Consider the following 22,302-nt stretch of genomic DNA (forward strand, 5'->3'; position numbering starts at 1 on the left):
TTATTTTACTCCCTTTCCTGTAATTTATTGTGGTGTTTCCAATTCTGGGAACTGGAGATCACAATGCAAATTTCACAAGCCCTGCTATAACCTGTCCCTAATTGTCCCGAACTAAGGTGTTGATGATTTGGGAATGCTTTCATGCTCAGCCAGTGAGTTAATTTATTTGCAAGACTGCAGAACTTGCTCACATACCTAAACATTAACCATATTATTTTTGCAGCTATACTCAAAAAACTAACCCATGTAAACAAAGGGGCCTATTTATCCAATCATATGTATTCTCTAGCATAACACGCTGCATCAACTTCCTAAAGTTATTAGTGATATCACTATCGCAGGGCAAAGCGTAAGGCAGAATTCACATTTTGTAGTGGTACCTTTTGTCAGTCCTTAAAAAAATACTTAAGCTTTTATAATTTATAAGACCAATACATCTGTTTCCCCCTATACACTTTCATGTAACCCAAAACCCTGGTAAGTTGTTTTTTTATATATATTTTTCTTTATTGATATTTTGTTGAAATACAAACACATGAAATAAAGCCATTAGAATATACAGTAAGTAACAGTTTGGTTTCTTGGATTTGTACTCAGTGAAGTCTCTTATTCAAGACTTAGCAGCCTGCAGCGTTAGAGTCTTTCAATTCAGTTTTATAAACCAAGAACCATTTCAAGTTTGTGAACAGTCACTATATCGGGAGTGTAAGGTGAACAGGGATCAAGCTAAGAATAGCTGCTTGGGTTGTTCCTCAAATGTGGAGTCCACTTATCCATCGAAAAAGAGGGAGAAGTATTTGTTGTGGGTGGACAGTCTAACCGATCTATTGTAGGTAAATATTATTACTTATAGAACAATAATAATAACAATAGCAAACAATAAAAACAATAATAAGAACAGTTCTCTACTGTTTAACGAAATAGTTAGTATTGACTTGTATTTCAGTCCCCAGAGGTGTCTCAATTTGGAGGGTTGTGAGGAATGACGGAACTCAATTTTAAGTATGTATGTTTTTGGAATTAATGCTCTGGAGTGTTAGAGTAGGGTTCCCAAAGGAAATCCTGGTAGAATGACAATTGCCCTAATTTAAGAAAATAAAATCTTTCTAAGATTAGATTTGTGTTTACTAGGGTTTTCCATTTATTGATTGTAGGTGATTGTGCGGATTTCCAGTGTCTTGAAATTTGTTGGTTAGCTGCATTAAAGTGAAGGTCAATTTGGATAAATTAGTGCCCTGTTTTTAATAAACCTATTAAAAACAAGGGCATTTTAATTAATCAAAATTGAGATTTCACTCCTTTTCTTCAAAAACGTACCTTTTAATCCTGTCAGCCGCTGTATCGCTTCCTCCGCCAGTAGCAAGCCCTCTTCGCGGGTCCAAAAATGACGAATCCGGCTTCCTCCAATCACAGCATTGCATCAGGTCATGATCCGCCCGGGGGGGGAAGCCATGATTGAAGGAAGCCGGATTCGTCATTTCTGACCTAAGAAGAGGCTTCCGGCGGCCGGGGGAATCGCTGGAGCGGCATTCAGGATTAAAAGGTACGTTTTTGAATAAAACAAGTGAAATGTCATTTTTGATAAATTAAAGTGCCCTTGTTTTTAATAGGTTTATTAAAAACCGGGCACTAATTCATCCAAATTGACCTTCACTTTAAGCATTATTTGTAACAGGTGTTTTAAGTTTGCATGTTATTTTGCTAGATTAATTGAGTAAAATCAACTCTGGATTAGGTATTAAATATGAGTGTAAAACTTTGTTTATATTGTTGAATATGTTAGTCCAATATTTTTTAATAGGGATACAGTTCCACCAAAAGTGTAACATGTGACCCTCCTGAGAACATCCTCTTCAGCTGTTTATGGACGTGTTTTTGTATATATATTTTAATTTTGTTGGTGTCAGGTACCATCTCATTAATATTTTGATGTTTTTACCTTTGCATGGGAGGAATGGGCAGAATGAGTTTTTAAATCTACGAGCCCAGTCTTGGTGAGAAGTCTTGGTTCCTAACTCTCTATCCCAGCTTTTCGTGTACGTGGGTAAATGGGCAAACCGATTGGCTATAATGTTTTTGTATATGATAGAGATTATTTTTTTGGTGTTATCTTTGGAAATGCACAGTTGTTTGAATGCAGTTATTGGACCAGTGAGATCCTGTTTGTTTTTATGCATGAGTAGAAAGTGTCTAAATTGGTTATAACAGAACCAGGAGCTAAAGAATGGGTGTTCTAGAGAGTCTAGTTGTTGTTTAGTTTTTGGGTTGCTATTGTCTGTCAATAGGTACATAGGTAGGAGGTCAGGGAGCTCAGCTAAGCTTGGGGTATGGGAAGAAAGTCCTGGTGCAAATTCAGGATTGTGTAGTAGAGGGGCAAAAGGGGAGTATATGGTTGTGATTTTGCTGTAGGAGCTGCGAATGTGTATCCAGTTTGCCCAAGTATCATTGGAAAGAGAGGATGGAGAGATTTTCTGTTTATTGTTGAATTCCAACAATCCCCACCCAGGTGTTGTGTTAATGATAGAGAGGATTCAATTTGTACCCATGCCTTGGAACCCTCCCTCTGAAATTTACACCATCCTGATATTCTCTGTAGGGAAACAGCTAATTTATATGATCAAAGATGAGGAACTCTCAGACCCCCCACTTTAGGATGTTTATAAAGGGTATTTTTGTAAATACGCGGTGGTCTGCGATGACAGATATAATAATTCATGATTTTTTTTTTGTAATGTATCTAGATCTTTTAAAATGCCTGGGATTAGTACTGTTTGTAGTAGATAGAGCACTTTAGGAAGCAACATCATTTTGACCGCTTGAATCCTTCCAGACCATGAGATGGCCTTGGGGAGCCAGGAGGAAGTTAAGGATTTGAATTCCGAGATTAATCTACCATAATTATATTTGCGTAGGGCTAGGCGATCTGGGGTAAGGTGAATTCCCAAATATTTTAAGTACTTAGTTTTTGGTTTGATGGTTCCATAAATTTTATGGTATTTAGTTCCAGTTGGGAGAGATTGATAGCGAGGTATTCTGATTTAGATGTGTTAACTTGGAAATTGGAAAGAAGGCCGTATTGAGTTAATTCAGAGAGTGTCGCCTGTAGTGAGTTTTGGGGGTGTTTGAGTGTCAGGTGTATATCAGCTGCGAAGATAGCTAATTTGTGGGATGGATGTCCTTTTTCAATCCCTTGTATGAAGTTATTCATCCTAATCCTAGCAGCCAAAGGTTCCAGAGAAAGGATGAATAGAAAGGAGGAAAGTGGGCATCCCTGCCGTGACCCATTCCGAATCTCAAAAGTTTTGGACAGGCTCCCATTAACAACCTTGCTTGTGCTGTGGGATTATTATATAAGGCAATAATTTTCTGCGTAAACTTTGTGGGGAAATTAAAGTGTTGTAGTGTAGATGAGAGAAATGTCCAATCAAGGTAAGTTAGTTGATGAAATGTGTTCAAGTAGGTTAAGAATTTTTACAGTGTTGCCTTTTGCTTCTCTTTGGGGGACGAAACCTACTTGGTCTTGGTGAATGATTTGTGGGAGAATTTGATTTAAACGAGTTGCGAGAATTTTGGCATATAATTTTAGATGTACATTTAGTAGAGAGATCGGCCTGAAATTGGCAGTGGTGTTAGGGGACTTACCAGGGTTTTGCGAGGAAAGAGATGTTGGCCTGAAGCATGGTGTCTGGGAAAGGAAGTGTCTCAGGAATTAAATTAAAAAGAGAAGTTAGGCGGGGTATGAAATATTTTGAAAAAGTTTTGTAGTATAGACCTGAAAACCCATCTGGGCCTGGAGCTTTACTTGGCTTTAGATTTTTTATTGCCTTCTGAATCTCTGAAGCTTAAATGGGTTGTTCCAGATATTCCCTAAGTTCTGGGGTTAATTTGGGATTGGGATATTTTCTAGGTAATGTTTGCATGATTGTCGGTGAGAGGAAATGTTCCTATTTGGAAATAAGTTGTATAGTCTGTGGTAATATTGTTTGAATTAATCTGCTATGGAGTGTGTGTCTTCTAAAGATTCGCCTTGGGAGGAATTGACTGAGTGAATGTAAATTTTCTGTTGCTGTTTTTTAAGGGTTTTTGCTAATAATTTCCCTGATTTGTTACCCTCCCTGTAAAAGGTATTTTGTACAAATAAGAGTTGTCGTTGGGCTCTATACTGCAATAATTTGTTGATGGCGTCAAGTAGGTGTTCTTGAATTTTGGTATCCTCTGGGTTTATTTTGTGAGAATAGTCTAATTCTGAAATTTGCTGGGCCACAGAAGCAAATTCTTCTCTTTTTTTTTCTATTTATTTGGACTTTAATTTTTATGAATTCTCCCCTCAAGGTGCTTTTTTTTATATAAATTTTCTTTTTATTGAGGAAACAAGGACATACTATTACAAGCGGGATAAACACAGTTACAAAAGCTTTCGCAGAAGTTGACAATGAAATACATATCTCATCAAGGTGCAACTATACATTCCAGTCTTATAGGACAAATTTGTTCGCTCCTCATTTTGTTTTTATTAAGGCTTCGTCATGTCATCCATGACAGCCAGATCCACTGACAGGATCATACTCTTCAAAGTTCGGGGAGGACACATAGATTACTTACAACTAAAATCAGTTAACATGAAACAAAATCCCAGCAGTTTTAATAGTAACAACAGACTTTTATGTGGTCTGACAATCTTAATGAAGTTATGGGAACAGACACTCTGTAAGCAATAAGATACATAAGAATAAACACAATAAATATTTCCTTGTTAGGGCCCGAAGAACCTTTTTACACTAATATGAGGATAAACTTTGTAACAGAAGCTCTATGAACTGGGCAGAGACTACAGAACTCTGCCAAAAAGATAGTGCGGAAGATAAGTTATTTATGCCTTGCCCCAAAGTAGGGATGGGGGGGTCATGCGGATAAAAGCTGGTGATGGAGTCCCTCTCCTCAAACAATGCACACATTGCACGCTATATATGTTGTATAGGCTCTCCTCATAGAAGTAATATATATATATATCCGGAGGGGACTACTATGTTGTCAAGGAAACAAGCTCATTACAAAACACAATATGACAAGAAGTGCCAGAAATCTGTATAACTTAATTGCTGTGAGTAACCCTAGTAGGTAAGGACTCTGTAAGGGTGCTAAAATTAATATATATCTGTTTATATAATATAGCTGTAACAAGTAGTTCTGTCCCTGCGGAGGCACCACCAGTGGTAAGTTCCCCATTTACCTAGGGGCAAATGGACTATATAATGAACCTCATATCTAATCTTTACTATAATGTGTTTGCATTATTTCTAATCCCTAGTTATCTAAAATGGTGATACTGTGGAAATGTGCTCACACATGCCAATCAATATATGGGTAAATGTGGTAAATGTATATATATAAGATTGATTATCCGTATTGTAGTACGCCTCATGAATAGGGAAAGGACTCAGTCCCCTGCCATGTTACACAAGTGAAGAAACAGCACACAAACCAAAGACTTGGGGCACCAATGATCTGAGACTAACATATAAAGAGAAGAAAATAGAGAAACGCACTAAATTGAGACAGAACAAAAGCTAAAAAAACTTCCATCCTTGTCCACAAGGCCAGTGCCACTCAGTGTGCAGTCTCTTTTAGCACATTATGCCTTTCACAGAGAAAAAATATCCTGTAGCATATCAGTCTGACTCTGCCCAAACAGTCCAGCGCCGAAATACCAGGCAATTCTTCTCTGAACAAGAGAAAACAACAAACCACAGACGTATGTTTCGGCCTCTCTTGGGCCTCGTCAGTGAGGTGCAGTTGCATCTCTCTAGGGCATGTGTGCAAGGAGTCCACGTCTGGTTTCCCCTTTTAACTCATAGGGAGACCTAAGAGTAATTTGCATAAAAACAAGAAAATAGAGAGACGCACTAAACTGAGACAGAACAAAAGCTAGAAAAACTTCCATGCTTGTCCACAAGGCCAGTGCCACTCAGTGTGCAGTTTCTTTTAGCACATTATGCCTTGCACAGAAAAAAATATATCCTGTAGCATATCAGTCTGACTCTGCCCAATGACAGTCCAGCGCCAAAATACCAGGCAATTCTTCTCTGAACAAGAGAAAACAACAAACCCCAGATGTACATTTCGGCCTCTCTTGGGCCTCGTCAGTGAGGTGCAGTTGCATCTCTCTAGGGCATATGTGCAAGGAGTCCACGTCTGGTTTCCCCTTTTAACTCATAGGGAGACCTAAGAGTCAGGATCAGATTCTCTCTGATAGGCACATGTTGAGTAAAAAGAGGCTGCTTCTAGTGTAGTAACTAGCCATAGAACAAGCTATTATGCTATTGTTCGTTTCCAGGTTGAGCGCTTCTCTCCTTTTATTTATGCAAATTATGACATTTAGGGAAGTCTCCCTAAGTGTGATGTTGGAATCCAGACATGGACCCGTTGCTCAGTGTGCCTAGAGGGATATGGCTGTACCTCACTGGCGAGGCCCACACTAGGCCGAAACGTACATCTGGGATTTTGTTGTTTCTCTTGTTCAGAGAGGGATTGCCTGGTATTTTGGGGCTGGACTGTACTGTTAAGTCAGGATCAGACTGATATGCTTCAGGAAAGTTTTTCTCTGTGAAAGGCACATGTTGAGCAAAAAGAGGCTGCTTCTAGGGTGGTAACTAGCCTCACTCCGAGCATGTTCCTCTTCTGTACGGACCTGCAGGATCACAACAACTTAGCCGCCACACACGCTATCTTCTCGTGCTCTAAAGGCATTTACTGCCACAGCTGGGCCGCATCTCTGGCGGCCCAAATCAGCGGGGATTGTCGGCTCGCACGGCTGCTCCGGAAGACTCCTTTCCTCTCGTCTCATCTCATCAGCAGTTGGCAGCGAACAAGTGGGTGCTGAAGGAGATCCTACAAAGATTGTCCTTATATTCAATGCTGCGCCTTCTGTTGTCTTTCTAGTCTTCAGGTCCTCTCTCACTGCTTTCATGGACATTATAATGTCATCTATTTTCTCACAGAATCCTCTCTCAAGCTCCTCCATGCAGGCCCGCAGCATAACATATAGGTCCTCCATGGCAATGGGTAAAGGTTCTAGTGCGGCTCAGTATCCGCTTTTTTGTAGATTGTAGTTCTCGGAGGGCCCCAGCACCAACTAGGCCCAATCTGAATCAAGGACCTTCACTCTCCTCCGCCCAAAGGATATCACTCCTAAGTCACCGGACAGCTTTCCAATCAGTTGTAGGGCACACCTAAAATGCGTAGATCACACTTAGGTAGTGTTAAGACTCAGTAAGTCAAGTAAAATAGATGCCGTTTCTCGGAGCTCCAGCACTATGCGTCTGCTCTGTTTGGGCACTACCTCCACCCCCTCTCAAGGTGCTTTTATGAGCTTCCCATAGGTTGCCTACATTGACTTTAGGAGTGTTATTTATGGAGAAGTATGTTTTTATAATTTTTGGAAAGTGCTTTATCTGTTTTTGTCAAGTAATAGTGTCTTGTCAAGTTTCCATTGAAATGGATTAAGTGGAGCTGAGGGCCATTTTATGGAGCAAAGGACTAGGGAGTGATCTGACCATGATGTATGTTTTATGCTTGAGTCTATTATGTATGATAAAACTAAATGGTCTACCAATATGTAATGTAATCTGGAGTAACTACGGTTGGGGTGGGAGAAGAATGTAAAATCCTTTTTCTGGGGATTTACGTACTTCCAAGAGTCATGCAAGCCTAGCAGCTTTATGTTTTGCCAAATATTTTTGAGATTTGGGGTTGTTTTCCTGGTGTCTGGGTTGGTGCAATCAATTGTGGGGTCAAGGGGTGTATTTAGATCACCCGCTGTAATAATGGATCCTTTGGCATGATTGAGAATGGAACTGGTGGTGGAAGCAATAAAACTATCTTGATGCTTATTAGGGGCATACAGGTTTATGAGGGTGATAGGTTTGCCGAAAAGGAGACCTATCAGTACAAAGTTTGGTAAAAGCTATGGATCTATGAATAAGGATACTAACTCCATTAATTTTTTTATGTGGGTTAGTGCAATGAAAACGTTGAGGGTAGTGTGCAGAAAAATATTTGGAGAAACTTTGAGATTTGAAGTGAGTTTCTTGTAGCATTAGTATATGAATACCTCTTTTTGAAGATCTAAAATAGCCATTCACCTTTTATTAGGGCAATTCAAAACTTTGGTATTCTGGGATATTTTATTGATGGTTTGTAATGAATTATTATTTATTGAATTTTGTGATTGAAGAAGGACACTCTCCGTAGGGATTTAGTAAAAACCTTATAGGACACCTCTGGAGAAATTAGATTAACATAAATAGATGACATTAAATAATAAAACAAAAAGACATGTAAACAATTTCCATAGTATGGAACATATAAAAGTAACATTCAAAATCGGAGAAGAATAATCTCCTAACTATGCGAGAACAATATGATAAAGAGTAATAATCTTGGTCCATTTCAGGCAAATATTTTTTATCTGGTTGGTGGTACGAGAGCACAGTGAAAATATGCCCTCAGGAAAATAGAGGGAGAAGTCCACCATGGCGCGATCATCCACCAGAGAGCATACCTGATGGTAAATAAAACATTCTGAGTATAGAAAACCCACAAACCTGGTATTAAAACATTAGTCAATCACCTGGTGCTATGCACCTAACTTATATCAAGGAACTTGGAAAAAGGATACTTGGATATAGCAGGGATTCACCCCTTTTCTGCATTCTGAGGTTGAAGTACAGTGGATTGCCTACATGTACGTTTTTGTGAAACTTGCTTCTATTCTGGTCATTGTGGGAGAGGCAAGGTATTCTCAGAGTTATCCTGTTCTGTTGACGATGGGTTGATGTCCACTGGTTGAGGGGAATTGATATTGAGTTCTTTGCAGATACTTGCGATTTCTTGTGGTGATGAACAAGTTATGCATTCATCTTCCTTAGTAGCATAGTAAGGGTTTTAATTCTTTAAGTTTTGAGAGAGTCCTTTGGGATAGATCAGCAAATAATTGTAGGTCTGAATTCTCATATTTGAGGGGCTGTTACTCTCTGGCGAGTTTCATTCATTCTTCTTTCATTGAATAGCTTGTGATGCGGACTATCACGTTTCTGGGTGGTTGTCTATCTTGTGGCTTGGGGCGAAGTGCTCTGTGAGTTCTGTCTATTTCTATTTTTGAGGGATGATCTTCTTTGTTGAGGAAGTTGAATAAATCTTGCAGGTATTGCTCCAAATCTGATGGAGGGATGGTGTCAGGAATTCCTCTAATTCGAATGTTATGACGCCTGCTTTGAAAAAGTTAATTACTGAGGGTGTTGCCGTTTGCTGATGTTTGGCACTTTTCCCTGACTTCTGCTTTTTTAGGAAACATTGTGAATAACAAAATGTTTATGTTCTAGAGTCTGTTAATTAGCTGTAGCTTGCGTGTTGCACATAAACTGACAGTGAAATATAATGATAATGCTGGTTTATCTTCCAGTTGTTTGGTATGTAGTTTTATTCTTCACAAGGTCTGAGCTTTGTTTTCAGTTTGGGTTTTCCTTGTTTTATATAATAGTATGCCCCTTAGGTTATGAATGCTATTCTTGTAGTTGCTTCTGCGTCACTCTTTTAAATGTAATACTCTTTCTGCTAAGTTACTGAGATGAGACATTCTTTTGGTCAGTGATAATGCAGCTGACAGCAGGGTAGTTCCTTTTATTTTTTCCAAATTATGAAAACGGAGCTCATGGTTAAAAAATCATGTCCCTTCATTCGCTGGACCTTTGTGTTTTAATACGATGCAGGTGATACCTTGGTGGTGTTGAGCCTGTATAAGGTAAGTGGCAGCTTGTGTGTCGCTATGTGGGCCGTCGACTGGCGCATGATCGCTGCTAGGCCTGTGTATCAAATATGGCAGCTGAGGAAAATCGGATGCATTCAGAACTCAGCATCAGCCCGTTCAGCTTATCTTGCGATGTTGCGGCTGTTTATAAGCTAGCTCCACTAGATGCCCATTGTCTCTTCTCATCAGGTAAGCAGGATGCTTGACTGACCCTGTCAAGTATGATGTCGGCAGTGATTACCGCGAGCGTGGCAGCTAAAAGTGACCCTGTCCGGTCAGTAATTGTCTCGTCTTCGCCTCACATGTGATGGCTGGTACCAGCAGAACCCAGTGTACCTGTTTTTGGCACTATTAGGCTTGTCGGCAAGAGCCTTGTACTGTACATTCTTCCACAGAAAGGGGCGCGGGAGCTCTTTCAGAATGCAGCCTTCTCAGAGGGCTTGCTGGCTCCGCCCCCCCCTTTGTGTTTTTTTAATGCATGCAGTTGTTATATATACAAAAATACAAAAGCCACTCGTAATCTAGGCGAAAGGGATTAAACCACTATTGATTGATTGCTGCACCTTGTTGCATTTACTATTCTATGCCACAATGGTCTCTCATTTGAATAAATAAATTATAAAACTGTAAATGGTCTAAACAAATACCTCTTAACAGCTATAAATATAACTTTGAATATTTACCTGACCTTTAATTACAAGTTTTACGGTGAATGATATGAAATTCGTGAAGAGCTGCATTAACCAGCCTGGTCTGTAGAAAGAAAAATACATTATTTTCTAGTGAATTATTTAGGGATATTATCACAAAAAAACATTAAGTTTGACAAAATTATGTTAAAATAAATAAAATAGTTTTTGGAGGCTAAAATGTGTTGTTGCTAAACATTGAAACAAAACAGTTCTATGGGATACAGCACTACTAGTGATACAGTGCACTGTGAATGTGGTAAGCTGCTTAACCCCAAAGACAATGTAAGAAAACAGGTTGCCACCAGAACAGTATAATGTAAAAAACTTTATAGAATTACAAAAAAAGCAACGTTTCGGGGCTTAACCCCTTAGTCATGCTAAAGGTACATACAATTCATTATGGCTTTTTAAACACAGTTTGGCGCCAAACACTTCTATTTTGGGAGCAAACGCTCCATCTAGTGGTCATTCACTTATAGAACATCTCTATACCATTTTTGTTAGTATATGTAACTATATAAAAACAATTTAACAAACCTATGCAGTATGGCCATATTAATTAGTCTCTTATACGTTGTGGCAGTAAATATCTCACACTAAATAGTAAATAAATTATAAACACTACATTTTTCACTATTTACTTAATATCATTTAGTTCTGAATTTTAGATAATAATATGTGAACCAGGAGCTTTAGTGTATGTAGAAAATTAGGTAAATGTAGTTGTTTGTCAACACTTAACTATCAATTTTATAGAATCTAAATGAAACAATTCAAAAGAAACAATTCAAAGAAACAGGATAGGTCAAAATCCTAATTTAGGCCCTTAGGTATAAGGGTCTCCAATTTGTGGATCCACCACATTTCTTTCTGTTTTAATAATTTTTCCCTATCTATTCTGTTTCTGGGTACCTTTATTTGTTCTATAACCTGCCACCTAAGCTGGCTTATACCATGTCCATGTTCTAAGAAATGTTTGAAAGAGGAGCCTCTAAATTTTTTCTCCTTATATTTGGGCGATGTTGACTTAATCTGTCTTTGACCTCTTGTGTGGTCTCCCCTAAATAGTACAGGAAACATGGACATTTAATAAGATAAATCACAAAATTACTGTCACAGGTATAGAATCCCTGGATATTAAAACGTCTACCACTATGAGGGTGGAAGAAGTTAGGACCTTTTATAATAGAGTTGCAGCTCACGCAACCTAGACAGGGGTAGCTGCCATTTCTCTTGTTTCCAATATAGGATTGTGTATCTCTACGACCTGTAATATTATACTGGAACTTTTTTCTTTTCCAAGATGAATGGTTTGTCCAGATTAAAGGAACGGCAATGGGTTCCAATGTTGTCCCATCATACGCCAATCTCTACATGAATGAATTTGAAGAGAGAGTGTTTTATGAGAACCCCTTGTTCAAGACACATGGAGCGTTGTGGTGGCGCTACATTGATGATGTGTTTGGCGTTTGGTGGGGCAGCATTGGAACCTTGGAAAAGTTTGTACAAGATCTTAATACCATGGTGAGGGGATTACAATTTACATTGTTATATAGTGAGGAGACTATCACGTTCTTGGATCCAAGGATATCCAAGTGTGTTAATAAACTCAACACAGATATATAATCTAAAGAAATTGATAAAAATACACTCTTAAAGTATAACAGTTTTCACCCGAGAGGATTGATCGATTCGTTGCACAAGGGCCAGTTGCTCAGGGTTCAAAGAATAGTCAGTGAAAAAGAGAATAAAGAGAAGAGACTCCTGGAGATGACAAATAAATTATTGAAGAATGGTTACCCTCTTAGTTTAATCAACAAAAAATCAATGAAATACAGAACCCCATCCAAAGAGAGAGTAAGAAGAACAATAAGGATAGATTAGTGTTTGTTTCACAATAAAACTCACATAGTAATATAATATCTAAAGCCATAAGGAAACACTGGCACATTCTGAGAGATTGTAATCAACATATAGATCATTTTAAGGAACCACCATTAATGGCCTATAGAAGAGTTAGAAACATACGTGACCATCTAGTAAAAAGTGATATAGGGACAGATCGTAGAGATACACAATCTTATATTGGAAACAAGAGAAATGGCAGCTACCACTGTCTAGGTTGCGTGAGCTGCAACTCTGTTATAAAAAGTCCTAACTTCTTCCATCCTCATAGTGGTAGACGTTTTAATATCCAGGGATTCTATACCTGTGACAGTAATTTCGTGATTTATCTTATTAAATGTCCATGTTCCCTGTACTATTTAGGGGAGACCACACAAGAGGTCAAAGACAAATTAACCCATTGAGTGCTAATGACGGCTCAGAGCCGTCATTAGCACTCAACTACTTTTTTCCAATCTGGGGCCGCCACCAGCTCCTACCCCGGCGATCGGGCCTGCATAGTGACAGGCATCGCCGGGGGTTCCCGTTACTTTCGGTGACGTCACGCGCAATGACGTGATGATGTCACCGCGCAACTTTATTTAAAATTTTACATACAAAGTATAGGGAAAGGGGGCATGCTGCTTAGAAACCTGTATCTCAGGGATCTAAGCAGCTACAGACCCCCAAGACCAACCATTGGTAAGGTAATCGCCTAACCTTTCCAATGGTATAAGTCTTGGGGATCTGGGGGGGAAAATAAAAAAGTTAAAAAAAAAGTTTTTTAAAATAGTAAAAAACTGAAAAATATAGAATTCAGCTTAGCACTCAAAGGGTTAAGTCAACATCGCTCAAATATAAGGAGAAAAAATTTAGAGGCTCCTCTTTCAAAACATTTCTTGGAACATGGACATGGTATAAGCCAGCTTAGGTGGCAGGTTATAGAACAAATAAAGGTACCCAGAAAAAGAATAGATAGGGAAAAATTATTAAAACAGAAAGAAATGTGGTGGATCCACAAATTGGAGACCCTTATACCTAAGGGCCTAAATAGGGATTTTGACCTATCCTGTTTCTTTTGAATTGTTTCTTTTGAATTGTTTCTTTTAGATGCTATAAAATTGATAGTTAAGTGTTGACAAACAACTACATTTACCTAATTTTCTACATACACTAAAGCTCCTGATAGGAAATGTACCTATGTACTTAAATTGACATAGCCTGGTTCACATAATATTATCTAAAATTCAGAACTAAATGATATTAAGTAAATAGTGAAAAATTTAGTGTTTAAAATTTGTTATTTACTATTTAGTGTGAGATATTTACTGCCACAACGTATAAGAGACTAATTAATATGGCCATACTGCATAGGTTTGTTACATTGTTTTTATATAGTTACATATACTAACAAAAATGGTATAGAGATGTTCTATAAGTGAATGACCCCTAGATGGAGCTTTTGCTCCCAAAATAGAAGTGTTTGGTGCCAAACTGTGTTTAAAAAGCCATAATGAAGTGTATGTACCTTTAGCATGACTAAGGGGTTAAGCCCTGAAACGTTGCTAAACATTGAGGCCTAGGTCTCTATTTAACAAGGTCTGGCGGACCTGATCCGACAGTGCGGATCAGGTCCGCCAGACCTCGCTGAATACGGAGAGCTGCTGGTGCAACGCCGCCCCCTGCAGACTCGCGGCCAATGGGCCACCAGCAGGGGGATGTCAATAAACCTGATCGTACTCGATCAGGTTGATTTCCGGCGATGTCTGTCCGCCTGCTCAGAGCAGACGGACAGGTTATGGAGCAGCGGTCTTTGTGACCGCTGCTTCATAACTGCTGTTTCTGGCGAGTCTGAAGACTTGCCAGAAACACGGGCCGTCAAGCACCTTTCGGAGCTTGATAGATAGGCCCCCTAGACTCCAAATATCAATCATTTACTGGTGAAATGTTAAAATGCATTTGAATTTTTATTTTTTTAATGTTCAAATCAAACAATAGGATTAATGCACGTCAGTTGATTGGTTTAAGCAACCAGTAGGATGGAATTATTTTCTATTAGTTGATTTGAATTTTCAAATCAACGAATATGCTGAATGACAATCCCTACTGAATTATTTTATTTAATCAGGAATTAATTAGTTAGAATTAGCTATAAAATATAGAAAAAAACTAGACCAAGCCCATAACATAGTAACATAGTAACATAGTAGATAAGGTTGAAAAAAGACTGAAGTCCATCGAGTTCAACCTATACAAATCTAAAATACTTACAAAAAGCTCCAGTTAAGCTTAAATAACCCCATTAAAATGTGACCCATTTAATACTAGCAATCATATCCATGAATTTTATTTATATACAGAAATTTATCCAGACTATTTTTAAATGAATCTATGGTATTGGCATTCACTACCTCCTTTGGTAATGAGTTCCACAATTTTATTGCTCTTACAGTGAAAAAACGTTTCCGTTGCAGGAGATTAAATCTCCTTTCCTCCAACCTTAAATTATGACCTCTTGTCAGAAACAATTTTCTTGGAATAAAAAGAGCTTCTGCCATCTCTGTATATGCGCCTTGAATATATTTATATAAAGTAATCATGTCACCTCTCAAGCGCCTTTTTTCTAAAGAGAACAGACCCAGTTTGGCTAGCCTTTCCTCATAGGTTAATTTCTCCAATCCCCTTATTAGCTTTGTGGCCCTTCTCTGAACTTTTTCTAGTTCTGCAATATCTTTTTTAGCAATCGGTCCCCAGAACTGCACTCCAAACTCAAGGTGAGGTCTTACCAGGGCTTTATATAATGACAGAATTATGCTTTCCTCCCTTGAATCAATGCCTCTTTTAATACATGCTAGTATCTTATTAGCCTTTGAAGCCGCTGCCCTGCATTGTGCACTCATCTTTAGCTTGTTATCTATTACTACTCCCAAATCCCTTTCCTCCTGTGTTTGGCTAAGTCTTGTCCCATTTAAAAAATACGTAGCCTGCTTATTTTTACTTCCAAAATGTAGAACCTTACATTTTTCCGTATTAAATCTCATTTTCCATTCACTTGCCCATAGTTCTAATTTTAGCAAATCCCTTTGTAAAGAGAGTTCGTCCTGCTCTGACCTAATGACCTTACTTAACTTAGTATCATCTGCAAAAATAGAGATGTCGCTATTTAATCCTTGCTCCAAGTCATTTATAAAAATATTAAAAAGAACAGGGCCCAGTACTGATCCCTGGGGGACGCCACTGATTACCTTTGTCCAATCTGAGTATGATCCATTTACTACTACTCGTTGCTCCCTATCTTTTATCCAGTTATTTATCCATGAGCTAACATTTTCAGCTATTCCCAGTCCCTTAATTTTGTGCATTAATCTCTTATGTGGCACTGTATCAAATGCCTTTGCAAAATCTAAGTATATCACATCAACTGATTCCCCTTTATCTATATTTTTACTTACTTCCTCGTAGAATCTAATTAGATTAGTTTGACATGATCTATTTCTCCTAAAGCCATGCTGATTAGAACTCATAATCTTGTTTACACAAATATGCTCATCAATATAATCCCTTATAATCCCTTCAAATATCTTCCCCACTATTGATGTCAGACTAACTGGTCTATAGCTTCCTGGATCATCCCTGCTTCCCTTTTTGAAGAGTGGCACCACATCAGCTTTACGCCAATCCTGGGGTACCATGCCTGAGGATAATGAGTCTTGAAAAATTAAGAGTAAAGGTTTGTCTATAACAGTGCTAAATTCACTTAACACCATTGGGTGTATTCCATCTGGGCCTGGAGTTTTATTTACCTTAATATTTTTTAGTTTTTTCCTGATATCCTCTAAACAAAACCCAGTTAGTGGTATGGACTGGCATGTTCTATTCTGTTCCAAAGTATCATTCAATGGTTCCTCTCTTGTGTATACTGAAGAAAAAAACTGGTTTAGTACCTCAGCCTTCTCCCTGTCATTATTTATCATGCTACCCTCCACACATTTTAATGTACCTATATTATCCTTCTTAGATTTTTTGCTATTTATGTACTTAAAGAACCTTTTATGGTTAGACTTAGAATCCTTGGCAATTAATTTTTCATTTTCAATTTTGGCTAATTTGATTGCTTTTTTGCATGCTTTGTTACATTCCTTATAAATATTGTATGCTGAGTCTGTACTATTTTCTTTTAATAATTTAAATGCCCTACGTTTTTTCCTAATTTCTCTTAACACATTTTTATTTAGCCATAACGGCTTAGTTTTTTTATTTTTATTTTTATAACCATATGGTATGTATTGATATGTATATTTATTTAACAAATTTTTAAATATTATCCATTTATCCTCTGTATTTTTATTAGAAAATACATTGTCCCAATTTATATTATTTAATGATTTCCTTAAATCGTTGAATTTTTCTTTCTTGAAATTAAAAGTCTTAGTTAAGCCTTTAAAACACTGCATATGAAAAGAGATTTCAAATGTGACCATGTTATGATCACTGTTACCCAAATGTTCTTTAACTTCTATGTTTGATATTATATCTGTATTGTTTGATAGCACTAAATCCAATATAGCTTTACTCCTAGTTGGCTCCTCTATTAATTGTGACAAGAAGTTATCCCTGAGAACATTTAAAAATCTATCCCCCTTAGCTGAATTACTAGTTTCATTGACCCAGTTTATATCAGGGTAGTTAAAATCTCCCATAATTACAGCACTGTTATTAGCAGCCTTACCTATTTGGATAAGTAGTTGAGTTTCCTCCGGGTCACTAATGTTGGGAGGCTTGTAGCATGTTCCTAGTAATATTTTTTTAGGATTTTTCCCCCCACTCTTTATTTCAACCCACAGGGTCTCTACATTGTCACTTGTATCATAAATATCTTCCCTTATTGTAGGTTTAAGGTCAGGTTTAATATTCATGCAAATTCCTCCACCCCTTTTATTATTCCTGTCCTTCCTAAATAATGTATACCCCTCTAAGTTAAATGCCCAGTCATGTGAATCATCCCACCAAGTTTCAGTTATACTGATAACATCATAGTCCTCTTCTGCAACTAAGAGCGTCAGCTCCCCCATTTTAACTGTCATGCTTCTTGCATTTGTTGTCATACATTTAATTTTCATGTGCTTTCTGCTACTACTTGGTGTACTTTCCTCTATACTTTCTAATGTGACATTTCTTAAGTCATCCCTTCCTTGAGATATTAAGGGAGTGACATATTCAGAGACTGATCTCTCTGTTCTATTTTGTTCTAATTGACCCTCCCCCCCTTTGCCTAGTTTAAAAGGTTCTCTAAACGTGCTACCATCCTTTCCCCCAACACACCTGCACCCATGTCATTCAGGTGCAATCCATCCTTACTGTACAAATTGTACCCTAGTGAAAAATCAGCCCAGTGTTCTAAAAAGTCAAACCCCTCATTTTTACACCATGTTTTTAGCCATGAATTAACAGACCTTAGCTCCTTCTGCCTTACTGAGTTAACACACGGCACTGGTAATATCTCAGAAAATATTACTTTGGAGGTCCTTGCTTTAAGCTTGCTACCTAACTCCCTGAAGTCATTTTTTAGGACTCTCCATCTCCCACTGATTCCTTCATTAGTACCAATATGCACCATGACTGCAGGATCAGACCCACATCCCTCTAACAATCTATCAATACGCTCCACAATATGCCTAACACGAGCCCCTGGAAGACAGCAAACTGTTCTATGTAAAGGGTCTGGATGACAAATTACCCTATCAACCTTCCTTATAATAGAGTCTCCTACCACCAACATCTTCCTCTGGCCCTGACTTGTATGCCCCTCTTCCATGACTGAAGGACTGCCCACCATAGTATGCTCCTCTTCCACAGCTAAAGGACTGTTCACTATACTAGGCAACACGGCCCTCTCTGACACTGCCACCCCTGAACTGATATCCCCAACATCTTCACTTAATCTTGCAAATCTATTGGGGTGTACCAGCTCAGAACTGGCCTGTCTCTTCCGCTTACTTCGCCCTCTTACTGTGACCCAGCTACATCCTGTAGTCTCCTCATCTGAATCCTCCCCATTCCCACTGCTGGAACTTAAAGAAACAGGGCTGTGAAGTTGTTCAGTGAATGGATAGGAACATCTCTACAACCAGAAGTACAGTAAAAAAAACCTCTAAGGGAGTATTGGGTTTTTAAGGGGAGCTCTTACAATCACAGAATGATATCTCAGGAGCTAAGTGATAGAGAGTGGTTGTGTTAGAGATGTTATGTAAGATGGTTCCATGGGTGATTGATGTGTGTAGGTGAGGACAGTATCACGATTGAAGGTCTGGGCAATAAGGGATTAAAAGCAATTACTCAGATAACAAGTTATGCGCTAAACCGGGTGCGTAAATAACATACTCTCCATAGCGCTGCCATTACAAGTTACTGAAAAACCTTCTTTTGTTGTGTGGTATGGTATGATAAGCTCCATACTGCACAAAACCCAAGGCCTGACTTGACGCCTCATGCACTTTCCCCCATAGACATCAATGGAGTGTTAGAAAAAAACTAACACCTGTGATCGTGGAATGGCGATCGCTATAACGCAATTCCCATTGATGTCTATTGGGAAAAGAAAACACCCTAACATAAACCCCTAGTCTAAATACCCCTAATCCAAAAACCCCCGACACTAAAGTGATTAACCCCTAAACCACAGCCCCCACATCGCTAACACCTAAATAAACCTATTAACCCCTAATCCGCCGTCCCCCGACATTGCCGACACTAAATAAAACTATTAACCCCTAAACAACCGGCCCCCCCACATCGCCAACACTAAACTAAAGTATTAACCCCTAAACCGCCGGCCCCTGCATTGCAAAGACTAAAATAAACCTATTAACCCCTAAACCGCTACCCCCCCACATTGCAAATCACTATATTAAACTATTAACACCTAAACCTAACTACCCCTATACTTTAAATTAAAATTACAATATAACTATTTTAAAATAAATAAAAACTTACCTGTGAAATAAAAAAAACTAAGACCTTAAGGAATGGGCATTTCAGACAAAAACTTCCACAAAAGACCAGAACATTTTTAGCATTTTTGCCATCACTACATTTGAACATAAATAGAACCCTTTTTTATATATATTTACCTATCAAAAATATATATATTTTTTTTAGTAGACAAACGCAAAGTATTGATCTAGGCCCATTTTGGTATATTTAATGCCATCATTTCACCGCCGAATGTGATCAAATAAATAAAATCGTTAACTTTTTCACAAATTTAGGTTTCTCACTGAAATTATTTACAAACAGCCTGTGCAATTATGGCACAAATGGTTGTAAATGCTTCTCTGGGATCCCCTTTGTTCAGAAATAGCAGACATATATGGCTTTGGCATTGCTTTTTGGTAATTAGAAGGCTCCTTAATACCGCTGCGCACCACACTGTATTATGCCCAGCAGTGAAGGGGTTAATTAGCTAGCTTGTAGGGTTAATTTTAGCTTTAATGTAGAAATCAGCCTCCCACCTGACACATCCCACCCCTGATCCCTCCCTGACCCCTCTCAAACAGCTCTCTTCCCTCCCCCACCCCCCAAAGATCACCCCCATCTTAAGTACTGGCAGAAAGTCTGCCAGTACTAAAATAAAAGTCTGCTATTTTTTTTTTATAATTTTGTTTTAGGTTTTCTGCAGTGTATTATCCCCCCTTACCCCCCAAAGATCACCCGCATATTAAGTACTGGCAGAAAGTCTGCCAGTACTAAAATAAAAGGCTGCTTTTTTTTTATATATATATTTTTTTTAGGTTTTCTGCAGTGTATTATCCCCCCTTACCCCCCAACCTCCCTGACCCCCCAAACAGCTCTCTAACCCTCCCCCCTCTACCTATTTGCCACTATCTTAGGTACTGGCAGCTGTCTGTCAGTACTTAGTTTGCAGCAAATTAGGCAACTTAAAATAAAAAAAAAAGCCTTTTTTTCTGTAGTGTAGCTGCCCCCCCTCTTACACTACCCCCCTCCCAGACCCTTTTCCCTCAATAGATCCCACATAGGATCCCCCTCATTGCCCTTCGAACCTCCTTCCCCTCACATGCTGCGTGGCATAGCGGTCCCACCCACTCCCGCCCTCCTCCCGCCTCCTGCAGTGAAGGGCCGCCCACCCGCCTCCCTCATTACACTCCCCCCCACCAACGATCGGCACCAACCCTTGTGCGATGCAGAGAAGGCCACTCTGAAAATCTATTTCTGCAGTGCCCCACTCGTGGGACATGCAAAAATAGCGCAATCTCGCTATTTTGAGCGAGATCGCAGCAGAGAGAACCCCAGGACTGCAGCGACATACAGGGTACGTCGCTGGTCCTTAAGGGCATAACAACCAGCGTTGTACAGGGTACGGAGCTGGTCGTTAAGGGGTTAAGAAAATAAACGGAAAAAACAAAAAACTAAATTACAAGATTAAAAAAACCTAACACTACAAAAAAAAAACATTAACATTACGAAAAATAATTTTTTTTAGATTTTTTTATTTTTTCATATTATTAGTTTGTTTTTTTTAATCTTGTAATTTAGGTATTTTTATTTTTCGTTTATTTTATTTTCTTAAAATAGTTATGTTAGGTTTATTTATAGTTTAATCTTAGTTTTTTTTTATTTCACAGGTAAGTTTTTATTTATTTTAAGATAGTTATATTGTAATTTTAATTTAAAGTAAAGGGGATAGTTAGGTTTAGGGGTTAATAGTTTAATTTAGTGATTTGCAATGTGGGGGGCCGGCGGTTTATGGGTTAATAGGTTTAGTTTAGTCTTTGCGATGTGGGGGGCTGGCAGTTTAGGGGTTAATAGGTTTATTATAGTAGTAGTGATTTGGGGGGGGGGGGGGGCATTTTTTAGGGGTAAATAAGTTTAAAGGGACAGTCAACACCAGAATTGTTGTTGTTTTAAAAGATAGATAATCCCTTAATTACCAATTCCCCAGTTTTGCATAACAAACACAGTTATAATTATACACGTTTTTTACTTGTATCTAAGCCTCAGCAGACTGCCCCCTTATTTCAGTTCTTTTGACAGACTTGCATTTTAGCCAATCAGAGCTTTCTCCATGGTAAATTTATGTGCATGAGCTCAATGTTATCTATATGAAACACGTGAACTAATGCCATTTAGTGGTGAAAAACTATTAAAATGCATTTAGATTAGAGGCGGCCTTCAAGGTCTAAGAAATTAGCATATGCACCTCCTAGGTTTAGCTTTCAACTAAGAATACCAAGAGAACAAAGAAAAATTGGTGATAAAAGTAAATTGGAAAGTTGTTTAAAATTACATGCCCTATTTGAAACATGAAAGTTTTTTTTGGACTTGACCGTCCCTTTAATATAGTATTTGTGATGCGGGGGATGGTAGTTTATGGATGTTAGTGTACTTTGTAACATTTTAGTTATGAGTTTTGTGAAACATTTTTGCTTTGCAAAATCCATAATTACTGGTCTCAGATAGCGGAATGGATCTCGGCGGTATAGACTATAACGCAAGCATTTTAGCCGGACCACACAACCTGTAATACAGGCGCTATGAAAATCCTGCACTCAAAAGCCATTTTTTGAGTGCGGAATGGAGAGTTGCGTAAAGGCTAAAACACTTTTGGTATAGCTGTACCACAGTGATTTGTAATACGGGAGACCTGCATATTCCCCACCCAAAGGACAAATTTTCAGCAGTATAGCCGTGCCACACTGTACCGCAAAACTTGTAATTTAGGTTAATGAGTTGTTAGAAGGGTTTACAGTGGTTGGTGAGCAGTGAAATAAAGGTTCATTGAGATGAGGTTTGTGCATTGGAGGTTGAAGAAATGGTTGTGATTAACCCCTTCAGTACAAGGAATTTAAGAGGAAAAGTTGATCAAAGTACCAGAGAATTTTTAGCATTTTTGCTATCAATCCA

The 22,302-nt window shown here is 38.4% G+C and overlaps 1 protein-coding gene across 2 annotated transcripts in view; it reads right to left on the reverse strand.

The window, feature by feature from the left end:
* CETP (cholesteryl ester transfer protein) overlaps positions 1–22,302 on the reverse strand; it is a 169,320-nt gene that overhangs the window by 70,198 nt on the left and 76,820 nt on the right. For both annotated transcript variants that reach the window (XM_053700259.1, XM_053700257.1), the window contains exon 6: positions 10,489–10,558. In XM_053700259.1, the coding sequence (XP_053556234.1) occupies positions 10,489–10,558 (70 nt within the window). The remainder of the gene's footprint in view (positions 1–10,488; positions 10,559–22,302) is intronic.

The sequence above is a fragment of the Bombina bombina genome, chromosome 1 (assembly GCF_027579735.1).
Source record: "Bombina bombina isolate aBomBom1 chromosome 1, aBomBom1.pri, whole genome shotgun sequence".
In the NCBI taxonomy this organism is placed as follows: domain Eukaryota; kingdom Metazoa; phylum Chordata; class Amphibia; order Anura; family Bombinatoridae; genus Bombina; species Bombina bombina.